This window comes from Chiloscyllium plagiosum, unplaced genomic scaffold (assembly GCF_037043375.1).
Source record: "Chiloscyllium plagiosum isolate Xiang-an unplaced genomic scaffold, Cpla_swu_hap1 HiC_scaffold_28, whole genome shotgun sequence".
NCBI lineage: Eukaryota > Metazoa > Chordata > Chondrichthyes > Orectolobiformes > Hemiscylliidae > Chiloscyllium > Chiloscyllium plagiosum.
The window spans coordinates 22691289-22703828 of record NW_028270166.1 but is presented as its reverse complement, the minus strand read 5'-3'; the positions used below and the strand labels follow the sequence as shown (position 1 = coordinate 22703828).

General features: G+C 40.7%; 1 protein-coding gene across 3 annotated transcripts in view; it reads left to right on the top strand.

The window, feature by feature from the left end:
* peak3 (PEAK family member 3) overlaps positions 1 to 9595 on the top strand; it is an 89742-nt gene extending 80147 nt beyond the window's left edge. For all 3 annotated transcript variants that reach the window (XM_043721176.2, XM_043721177.2, XM_087976046.1), the window contains exon 4: positions 7076 to 9595. In XM_043721176.2, the coding sequence (XP_043577111.2) occupies positions 7076 to 8188 (1113 nt within the window). In that variant the 3' untranslated portion in view covers positions 8189 to 9595. The remainder of the gene's footprint in view (positions 1 to 7075) is intronic.
* The last annotated feature ends 2945 nt before the right edge of the window (positions 9596 to 12540 follow it).

The following is a 12540-nucleotide window of genomic DNA, read 5'->3' as shown; positions in this document are numbered from 1 at the left end:
TCCTGACAATTTATATGCATGACATTTCATTGGATTCACACAAGACTTTGCCAAACAGTCACTTTTCCTATTGCAGTCTTCCTTTTGTTAAAAATTTAAAAATCTATAAATACTTTAAGATTCTGATCCAGGGTTATAACATATTCTTAGTACTTTTTCACACCTCAGTACCATTCCCTTCCTGTTTGCACTATAGCACCTTTAGCCATTTAATATCTCCTGACCTGCACTCTATACTTTCCTTTTAAAGGAACCTGAGGAGCAACTTTTTTACACAGGGTGGCACTCATATGGAATGAGCTGCCAGCAGAAATAGTTGAGGCGGGTACATTAACAACATTTAAAAGACATTTGGATTAATTCTTGGATAGGAAAGGTTTAGAAGGATGTGGGCCAAGTGCAGGGAAATGGGGTTAGCATAGATGGACGTTTTGATCGGCATGGACTAGTTTGGGCCAAAGGGCCTGTCTCTGTGCTTTAGGCCTCTATGACTCTGTGACTCAATCCAAAATCAAACTTTTCCTGAACTGCTTCCAATGCAAGCATATTCCTCTTTAAGTAGTAAGGAGATCAAAACTGTACATAGTACTCTACGTCAGTCTCACCAGTGCCCTATATAGTAACATGACTTCCTTATTTTTATGCTACATTTACTCTTGCAAGAAACATCACGGATCTGAAAACTTTGTTTCTTTCTCCACGTAGGATGCCAAACCAACCGAATATTTTAGCATTTTCCATTACCAGGATTTGTAGCATTTTGCTTTTGCAATACAGATATAGTACTTGAAAATTTTGCAATAAATTGTGTAATATCTTCTGGCTGTAAGAATTTAATTTTGTAATCAGCGCAAGGAAATTGCAGAAACATTGGCCTAAATATTGTGCTTGCAGGAAGAATGTAAAAGACTCTCAGTACTGAAGCAGCAAAGAGTATCAGAAGCCAAACATTGTAGAATCTTGTTTCTATATTTATATATAAAACATACATTTAAACAAGGCAAAAGTGAAGACTGCTGATGCTGGAAATCAGAGTCTAGATTAGAGTGGTGCTGGAAAAGCACAGCAGGTCAGGCAGCATCCAAGGAGCAGGAAAATAATAGGACTGATGAAGGGCTTATGGCCGAAATGTCGATTTTCCTGCTCCTCGGATGCTGCCTGACCTGCTGTGCTTTTCCATCACCACTCTAATCTAGACATACATTTAAACAAGTCTACTTCAAAAAGTATCCCCTACACTGAAGTTCTAAGGTATTTTGTAAAAACAGAGAAATAATTTAGTTTATGTAAAAACTACTCTTACGAGTACTGCCCACTACCCCTAATAAAAGACCTTAAGGCAAAAATTAACACTGCTTGAAAAAAAATTGTGAAACTTTTCCTTCAATAGCAGTAACTATCAAGCCACCAACAAATGAAGTTTCTTATTTATTGGTAGAGATATCTTTGATCGTTATTATAAATCTATTGAATTGAATTAAATTCATTGTCACGTGTACCGAGACACAGTGAAAAGCTTTTGTCTTGCAAGCAATACAGGCAGATCACATAGTTGGGTCGCAGAGATAAGTAAATATTAGGTAAACAGTGGCAAAAACAAAAACACAGGTACAGGCGAATGTTAAGAGTTTGTGAGTCTATTCAATATTCTAACAACAGGAGGGTAGAAACTGTTACAAAACCAACTGGTGCGTGTATTCAGGTTTCTGTACCTTCTCCTTGATGGTAGAGGTTATGGAAAAGCATTGCCAGGGTGGGGTGGATCTTTGAGAAAGCTGGAGGCCTTTCCTTGACAGCGGGCCTGGTAGATGGATTCTATAGATGGGAGGTTGACCTTTGTGATTGTCCGGGCTGAATTCACCATTCTCTGTAACTGTCTCCGATCTTGAATGGTACAGTTGCCATTCCAGGTAGTGATACATCCAAACAGAATGCTCTCGATGGCACACCTATAAAGGTTGGCAAGGGTATTCGCCATCATGCCAAATTTCCTCAGCTGCCTGAGGAAGAAGAGATGTTGTTGAGCCTTTGTAACCAGTGCATCCACATGAAGAATCCAAGAAAACTTGTTGTGGATGGCCATTCCCAAGAGCTTGACACTCTCCACTCGTTCCATCCCACCGAAAGTCAATAATGACTTCCTTGGTTTTGCCAGCATTGAGAGCTAGGTTGTTCTCAGTATACCATTTTTCCAGGTCTTCCACTTCCCATCTTAGTCTGTTTCATCGCTATCTGAGATTTGATCGACTATGGTGAAGTCATCAGCGAACTTGTAAATGGCATTCGTCTGGTATTTGGCAATGCAGTCATGGGTATATGATTAGTACATTAGGAGGCTGAGTATGCACCCCAGGAGGCTCCAGTGTTGAGTGTTAGTGAGGATGAAATATTGTTCCCAATCTTCACTAATTATGGTTTGTGAGTCAGTAAACTGAAGGTCCAGTTGCAGAGAGTGGGGCTTAGTCCGAGATCACTAAGTATAGTAAGTCAGTCTCAAGGGGATAATTGTATTGAAAGCTGAACTGTAGTCAATGAGTAGGATTCTTATGTAGCTGTTCTTGGTGTCAAGATGTTCTAGGGAGGAGAGAAGGGCAAGTGATATGGCATCTGACATGGATCTGTTGGTCCAATGGGCAATTTGGAGTGGGTCAAGAGTAGTGGGGAGGCTGCAGTTGATTAATGCCATGACCAGCCTTTCAAAACACCTCATGACCACCAAAGTTAGGGCCACTGGGCTTTAGTTATTAAGACATGCTGCATGAGCCTTCTTAGGCACAGGGATGATGATGGCCCTCTCGAAACAGGCAGGGACAGTGTCATGCTGCAGGGAGAGGTTGAAGATGTCCGAGAAGACCTCTGCCAATTGATCTGCGCATGCCCTGAGTGCACAGCCTGGTACTCCCTCTGGTCCCATCACTCACGTGAAGGAGAACTGATCTGACCTCTGATGCAGTGACTGTTGGGAAAAGTTCGTCAGGACTTGTTAGAATACATGTTACCTCCCTGCCAAAATTCTGCTCAAAGCGAGCATAGAAGGTGTTGAGACAATCTGGGAGAGATATGTCATAGTCTGCTATCTTGCACTGTCTCTTTTTAGAACCTGTGATATCATTCAGTCCTTGTCATAGTTGCCGAGTTTCTGTCTGGATCTCTAGTTTGGATCAGTATTGGTCCTTGGCTGTCTTAGTGGCTCTGCAAAGGTTATACTTGGATTCCTTATATTTGAGCGGGTCTCCTGATCTGAAGGCCTCACGCCCGGTTTTTAGCAGGTTCTATATGGCCTGATTCATCCATATAGAACAGGAAACACCCAGATTGACTTCCTTGGTATGCAGTCCTCCACACACTTGCTGATAAAGTCTGTGACGGTGTGGCGTACAAGGTATCTGTGGACTGTTTGAACATGGCCCAGACTACACTGGAGTTGATCCTCTGCCTCCACTGACCAGCACTGGATCTGTGTCCGTGAGGGGGTCTCCTGCTTGAGCTTTTGCCTGTAAGCCGGGCATTGTGGTCGGAGTTCCTGAAATGAAAGCGGGAGATGGAGCGGTAGGCATACTTTTGCAGTGGTGTAGCAGTGGTCTAAAATGTTTGGGCCCCTGGTGGGGCAGGCAATGTTCTGGTGGTACTTGGGCAACACCTTACTTACATTAGCTTAATTGAAGTTGCCAGTCACAATATACAGGGCCTCGGGGTGTTCCGTCTCCAGGGTGTTAGTGATGGAGTACAGCACATCCAGAGCTTCTTCAATATTTGCTTGTGGTGGTATGTACACAGCGGTTAGTATAGCAGCGGTAAATTCCCCTGGTAGATAGAAGGGGCGGCATTTGATGGTGAGGAATTCAAGGTTTGGGGAGTATTTGTTAATCAACTGGTAACTGAGTTCTGAGTATTTTGTCTTCAGTTTATTAATAGATTGTGATTCTTAATTAATCATTTGAAGCAACTAATCTTTATCTAATGTAGTGCAATTGGTTTGCAGCTTTATTTTTCTCTACTAATAAACTTGTCAATTAGAGACAGAAGTAGGCCATTCCACCCATCAAGTCTGTTCTGCCATTCAACAATGGTCTCTTCTCAATTCCACTTTCCCAACTATCCCAATAACATTTAACTCACTTATTAGTCATAAACGTTTACAAAATAACTTCTTTTGTACTGAATTATATGAATAGTTGAGTAATTGTGGTGATGATAATATATTCCAGGGAATATGAGTCCAAATGCTACCATGTCAATTTTAGAATTTGAATCCAGTTTTCAAACTATAAAAGTAAAAGGTTGATTGCAAAAGCTAATGCAGTTAACATTTGTTAGAAAGTTAAACCTATTGTCTTGAGCTGGTCTGACCTAAATGTAACTCTGGTTCCACAGAGTATGGTTGAGAATGAACAACTCTTTGAAACAGAGTCAAATATTGAGGCACTGGAAAAGCACAGTAGGTCAGGCAGCATTCGAGGAGCAGGAGAGTCAAAGTTTTGGGCATAAGCCCTTCATCGGGAATGCCCGAAATGTCGACTCTGCTGCTCCTCAGATGCTGCCTGACCTGCTGTGCTTTTCCAGTGCCTCACTTTTTGACTCTGATCCCCAGCATCTGCAGTTCTCACTTTCTCCTAACCCTTTGAAACAGCCAACAAAACCAACTCGATGCATTGAACTGCTGTCAAGAAATTCGACAAGTTCACCTGTCTCAGAGGACATCCAAGAATGGAAACTATGTGATGGTCTCCAGTGTTACAATCAGATGAGGAGGGGGGAAATCAGCTCCCTTCATTTTAAACACCCTCAACTGGCTGCAGTGAAGATTTTTAATTCTTTTTAGTATATCGCTATGTCACACTATCAAATATGGATATTTTAGAACTGTAATTTTACAGACCCAATAAAATATTTTTCCTCGGGATTTTTTTAAGACACTTTTGAAAGAATAATTTTTTCCCCTCGTTTGAGCTGCCGGATGAATAACTGGCTTTCCTTCTTTTAACCCCAGACAGTTGTCTACAAGAAAAAACTGTAATTCTTTTCAGCATGCAGCAACCAAACATGAATTAAAATGGAATTCTAGTCAAAGTTTGGAAGCCAATGACAATGTTACACGTGTGGAAGAAACTGAAATTTTATTACTTGCTCACTTCAAAAAAAATAATATATGACATCAATGACAAACAAAAACACAAGTGCAAATTTTTAAAAATGGCATGTCTAGTAAAATAAGAAGATAAAGAATATGCATTTTTAAAAGCTGTTGAAGTCTTGAGTCGTTATAATTGAACCCAAGACCATGGGTGTTTAGTTGCTTTTATCAGCCATAGCGAGATTTGCTGCAACTTTGAGTTCTCAGTGAATGGATATTCTCTGATTTGTTTTATTGGTGGTGCTGGTTTTCAGGATGATGTGAAGGAAACAGAGACAAAGAGAGAGAGAAACACAGTCTTCCAGACCTTGCTGCAATCAATGCATTTTCTTTCTGTCTGCTACTGCAAATGATCCCCTGCCCTTGCTGCCTATCCATAACATCTTACCTCCCCAATGACCTCCACCCCAACCTTCTGAAAACTTCCACACTATCACTTACCTCTGGCCTGGGTCAGTTAGCAAATCTGATTGTTGACAGGGTATCACCTGCCTGCTGGCTAATACTGGTCGCCAGAGTGTTCTTCACTGGCTCTTCAACTTGTGACCGAGATCCTATCATCTTCATAAAATTATCACACCGGGAAGAAAAAACAAGTAAAACTGTTGAATGACACTTAGCAGTCCAAGTTGTTTCCTATACCTAAGAATAGTGCTCCAGCATTCCATATACAGGTTGTTCTGCTATAATGCACGTTTTATCAACACAAATTAGCTATAACACGATTGACCAATTGGGAACACTGTTTCTAAAGCGCAAAGTTTTAAAGCATGTACAGTACAACCTTGGTTATCCAAACATCAATTTTCTTAATTTTGGATTGTCCAAACAATTTCTCAAGGTCCTATAAAAATGTTACATCAAAGAGATAAGTGAATTCGGATTATTTGTACTGAAAAACATGTGAAAACACTGGCAAAAACAAAGAAACACAAGCAGCCCAACCAACGGCGACTGGATTTTTTTTACATAAGGGTTAGTTACATAGCCTTTTGCAAAAGTAATTCCTTTATTCCTGTCACTTTACTGGGCCATTCATGAAAAAAAATGGAAGAAAAAGTAAACGCATGCACGAGGCAGTGCTTCTGTCTTTCTATCGCAACACTGAGTTCGGCGGAAACTGATAGATGTTCTTCTGATTGTAGAAACTGTTCGGGACCTTGTTTAATGCTGGGGTTTCCATATTTATGAGATGGTAAGGGTTTAGTCCTTCTCAGTTTAACCTACAATTTGCAGAATGCAAAGATTACTTTGTTTAAATAGCAGACTCATCAAAATTATAGATTTGAACAAACTGTCCGGTAGAGCACAGTGTTAGATCAGTATGGCTTCCTTTGTTTATGATCAGATCAGTTATCCAAATAAAATACTCCCCACCCGTGTTGTTCAGATAACTGAGGCTGTGCTGTATTTGTTACAACACAATTCTGGCCCCATTAGTTTAAATATTGCTGCTATTACACAATTTTCTTAGAACACGGGATTGCAAACGAATGGAACTGACTGCATTACTGTTAGTTTTTACTGTTTTTTTCCTTCTGGACAATAAGTTCATACCACCTAGTTTCTCTATGAATATCTGTAACAAGGAATTCAATTTTCTGCAACTATAGCTATGCAGGTTTCACAGTCTTTACCCCAAAAGTTACAAAGAGCTGATTCATTCAATCATTAGTTTCAAGTTTCTTTATTGATCAAAATGAAAAGAGGGTTTTACTGTTACATCTGTAATGTTTCAGCAACAGATCGATGTACCACATTCACACTTTACTTATCTATTTAGTTTTAGTCACTCTTCCTAAGTGGCATTTCTTATCTCAGTGACATTTTCGGCTTTGTGAGCCCATGGAATAAATTTAATTTTATACTGTGCAGCATAAGCAATAACATTATAAAAGATATACTTTTTAACTACATATCTTTTTATTTTACCAAATGCAGATCATCAAAACTCTGAACCAAGAAGCCTTGCAGATGCAGTCTCGTGGCCTTTCTGCTCAGGAAAGCCTCCCCTTCCATTTCAACGTACAAATGGTGTGCGGCCACTTTGTTGCCATGATTCCAACTAAACTCTTGCCTGCTGAAGATGCAGCGTTGAGTCCTGGTGACTCAGAAGTGGAAAAGAATGAGACTGGGCCAGATGCTGAGTCAGAAATCCCTGAAACCCAGCCAGATGACGATACAGCACAAAGGCCTCAAGGTGTGATCATTACACAGGAGGTTCCCTACCAAACCATGGCAGAATTTGTAAAAGATTCAGAGGCTCTCCATGAGTCCCAGGCTGATGTCTATGAACGTCACATATGCCTTCTCCTTCTGCAGTTGTGTCTAGGGTTGGAACACTTGAAAAATCATAACATTACGCATTGTGACCTCCGTCTGGAAAACCTGCTGTTGGTTAAAGTGGCTGAGCCAGGAGGCAAAGAACAAAGTACTAATCCTCAGCTGCTGAGACTTATCATCAGCAACTTCTCCAAAGCTAAGCAAAAGAGTACAGCGATTGATCAAAAACTGCACCCAGACCAGGTTCGGTTAGCACCCGAAATGATGTCTGCATCCCAGTACAAAAAGGTTGATGAGTTTCAATTGGGCATTTTGATCTATGAGGTGCTGCACATGTCAAACCCTATTGAGAGCATTTCAAGTCAAAAGTATTATGAAGAATACAGTGCAGGAGACCTGCCTCAGATTCGCCTGTTATCTGTTTATTCTGAAAGGCTTCAACATCTTGCCCATTTACTCTTGTGTGCAGAACCTAATAAAAGAATACATATCAGTGAAGCAAAACACATCTTACAGGCCTTACTCTGGGGTCCAGACCAGAATGTGTTCAGTCTGAACACTGGATTGAAAGACCCACCTCTGTTGCTGAAAAACTGGTTGGATGTGAAACGTATTTTGCTAATGCTGAATTATGGGGAAAGGTTTCTAAATGATGAGAAGCCAGTAAAACTGGAAGACTGGCTTTGCTGCCAGTACTTTGCATTCGCTACTCCTGACTCAGTGTTTCAAGCAGTATGGGGGCTACAGATTCTACTGGAAGAAGGGTGTTGAACAAGAAAATGAAGCCAATACAAGTATCCATTGATGAATGAGGTTTATACTGCAAATAATAAATTGTCGTTTTTCTCTTGCACTAGAACAAAAACAACTTATAGTTATACTATGTCAAGTTATATTACATATTATAGGCTGATTGAATTTGATTAAACTGCCTCAAGCTTTATTTAGACACTTATGTTCTATGAAACAGGAATTGACATTGTGAGTGATGAAATGTAACTATCACACATTAATCTATTAAAAAGTAGTTCCCAAAAAGTTCCGATCTTTCCCTAACAGATGAGTAGATTAAACACACCGTCTTGTGAGGCACTTATCTATGTAGCGCTCCACTTCCAAAACCATGGGCTAAGTTTAATTGATCTCTTTTAGGACTTTATTCAAGTCATGCTACGAGCCCTCAAAAAGATAGGATAAGATCGGGCGACCTTCTCAGTGCTGATAGCTGTTGACAAAATTTGCTGTGAATTCAAAGCATATGTATATTGGTTAGTGGCAGATGCAGTTGTGATGCCTCCTACAGGCAATTGGCCTAACAGCATTCACTCTATGGATCCCAATACAGCATTAACAAATAATTATTTACATGCGTGATTAGAAAGTTGCCAGTACTCATTTGACTAAATGTGCCGAATGAATGTACATGCATTCTTAAAAAGAGTGAAGCTGGAGAGCGCATTTCTTTCCAAACCTTCAGGTTTGTTTAAGTTACAGTACATAATCAAGTATATCGTTGGTTAAGCCACAATAATTCTTTGAACCTCTGCCAATATCAAAGGTTAAGAGTGTAAATGCTCACTACTGTTGTTCCCTGCTAATTATCAATAACAAGTGTAATTATATAAAATGATCAAGTCTTCTCATGCATTCAGTAATTTCCATTTTAGCTTGCTGCACCTGGATAGTAACTATAGTCAGATATTTGCACAATAAGTAATTGCACTGTCAGGCATCTTGAACCCCATCACAACTAATCACTGCAAAATTAAAATAAATGATGAGTAAAGTCTTGATTGAAAAGGCTTAGTCAATCTGTTCCACAGTTCTTCAACTTGTGGTTTCCAACAACTTTCAAATTTTCTTTTATGCGCATTCATTGGATGTGAACATTACTGGTGAGGGCATGATTTGAGAGCCTATCCTTAGTTTGTGAGAAGATTTGTAGCTCGGGTGCTCGTTGTTGTGGTTCTGTTCGCCGAGCTGGGAATTTGTGTAGCAGACGTTTCGTCCCGTCTAGGTGACATCCTCAGTGCTTGGGAGCCTCCTGTGAAGCCATTCTGTGATGTTTCCTTCGGCATTTATAGTAGTTTGTCTCTGCCGCTTCCGGTTGTCAGTTCCAGTTGTCCGCTGCAGTGGCCGGTATATTGGGTCCAGGTCGATGTGTTTGTTGATAGAATCTGTGAATGAGTGCCATGCCTCTAGGAATTCCCTGGCTGTTCTCTGTTTGGCTTGTCCTATAATAGTAGTGTTGTCCCAGTCGAACTCATGTTGCTTGTCATCCGCATGTGTGGCTACTAAGGATAGCCGGTCATGTCATTCCGTGGCTATTTGGTGTTCATGGATACGGATCGTTAGCTGTCTTCCTGTTTGAGCTATGTAGTGTTTTGTGCAGTCCTTGCATGGGATTTTGTACACTACGTTGATTTTGCTCATGCTGGGTATCGGGTCCTAAGGGAAAGACAACGGAATGAGGACATGCCACAACCCAAAGGACTAGCCATGTTACCATACATCAAGAACATTTCCGAACTGACAGCCAGACTACTACGACCACTAAGACTCATAACAGCACACAAACCAACAGCCACTCTCAGACAACAACTCACCAGGACAAAGGACCTGATACCCAGCATGAGCAAAACCAACGTAGTGTACAAAATCCCATGCAAGGACTGCACAAAACACTATATAGGACAAACAGGAAGACAGCTAACGATCCGTATCCATGAACACCAACTAGCCACGAAACGACACGACCAGCTATCCTTAGTAGCCACACACGCAGATGACAAGCAACATGAGTTCGACTGGGACAACACTACTATTATAGGACAAGCCAAACAGAGAACAATCAGGGAATTCCTAGAGGCATGGCACTCATTCACAGATTCTATCAACAAACACATCGACCCGGACCCAATGTACCGGTCACTGCAGCGGACAGCTGGAACTGACAACCGGAAGCGGCAGAGACAAACCACTACAAATGTCGGAGGAAACATCACAGAATGGCTTCACAGGAGGCTCCCAAGCACTGAGGATGTCACCTAGACAGGGGACGAAACGTCTGCAACACAAATTCCTAACTCGGTGAACAGAACCACAACAGCCTATCTTTAATTACCCTTGGTGATGAGCCACCTTGTTACACTGCTCCAATTCAGGTGACATTGATATATACACAGAGCTGTTAGGAAGAGAGTTTAGGATTTTCACCTAGTGACAGTGAAGGAATTCATGATGTTGTACGGAGTACTTGACGGAGGTCTTGCTCCATGTGTCTGCATTCTGCCGTTGTTCAAGGTGGTAGAGATGCACCTCATAGATGCAATGTCTGTGCACAATGTGGGGAGTGAATGCATAAAGTGGCTTTTTGGGTGCCAAACGTGAGCTGCTTTGTATTGGATGGTGTCAAACTTCCTGAATGTTGTTGAAGCTGCACTCATCCAGACAAGTAGAGATATTCGTCACCCTCCGGCCTTGTAGATGACAAAAAGACTCTGGATACTCTGGAGGTCAGTTACTCACTACAAAGTTCCCAACCTTTGCTCTGGTTGGTCTTTCATGAGTTCTAACAGAACTGATTTTTAAAAATTAATCATAGCATTCCCATCATAATTCTACTACCCAGCTGCAGACAATGGGGGGACCCTCATTAGTTATTCTATGGTTTATACTTAAATTGCAGGCATTTGTACAGCACTGTTTTCAAAACAATATCTTTTTCTTGTTATAAACTAGATCTGCTAACTGTTTTAAAAATTGCAATTGTTGATTATCATAAAAATGTCCTTAACAACTGAATTTCCAATCAGACAATGGCATCCAGTTTTTTTTAACAATTACACATGCTAAGATTTGCTCAGTGAACCTCAGTAGGGAATGCCCTGAACGAAGGGATGCTGGAGTTGAATGAGATTCGATAAGGGAGTTGGATAACCACTTGAGAAAATCACAGGGGACAACGGGCAAAGAGCAAGGGAGTGAGACTCACTGGATATCTCTTTCAAAGAGCAGACACAAACATGATAGGTCAAATGGCCTCATTCTGTGCTATTTATGATTATAAAATTCTCAAATGGCAATTTTGCTTAGTTCTACTGCCAGTGAGTATATCTGGACACCAAACATTCCACAGGAACAATCTCTCTGACAAACATAACTATAATATGAGCAGTTTTGCAGAATTGGGGAGCACCTGGATCCTGCTGAATATTCAGTATTCATCTGACCAGAAATATCAATATTAGGGCCAATTCTTAAGGAGTTGCAATAACCTTAATCCAACCTTGAAATTCAGGGTTAGAAAGTTAGAAAGACAGACTAGCTAACGTGGGTCACATGGAAAATGAATCAGGTATCAGAAGTCAATCATTTTTTAAAAATCAACTGCAATTTGATACGTTCCAAAAAATGTCCGCAGTACAACAATTTTTTACTCAATCTGTTTCATTAGTTATGCTGTAAATTAGATTGCTGGTGTCACCATCTTCATCAATTTCAAATAAAGGTCACAAGTGATTATTTAAGAATATACTACAATTTTATTTGTTTTTGCTTCAGTCTATGTGGAATGGAGAGAGAAGCAAATTAATTATCTCGGGATCTCTGTTTTATTAAATTTGATTTCAGAAATAATATCTGAGTGACTTCTTATATTAGAGGGTACACAACATCACTGCTTCAGTCACTGATAGTCTGGCCACATGATGCAATCTGAAGATATGTGGGACTATTCTTGTTGCTATGCCTTCCTATTTTGGCACAGCTCTGAATTTCGGTTTACCCTGGAGATTCATTGCTGGCCCTTGGAGTAGTGCCATTTACAAAGCAGAGCTGGGTGTATTCTTGGGATTGAACCTCTTTTGGGGGTGTATACGGCAATAGCATGCCTCAGGCTTCTTCCAAGGCAGTAAAATGATGCCTGATTTAGGGAAACCTTTCTCTTAAGTCACACTAGTGGGCCCTATGAACAGACACTGCAAAATCAACTTGAGGGCCCCCTCATTGATGACAGATAATAATAGGCAGCTCCAGCATTCATCACTTATAGCGTGCAGGTGACGAGTAACATAAGTATCCTTAACTTGCAAGTCCTTAACAGGAGCATATGGGAGAGGATG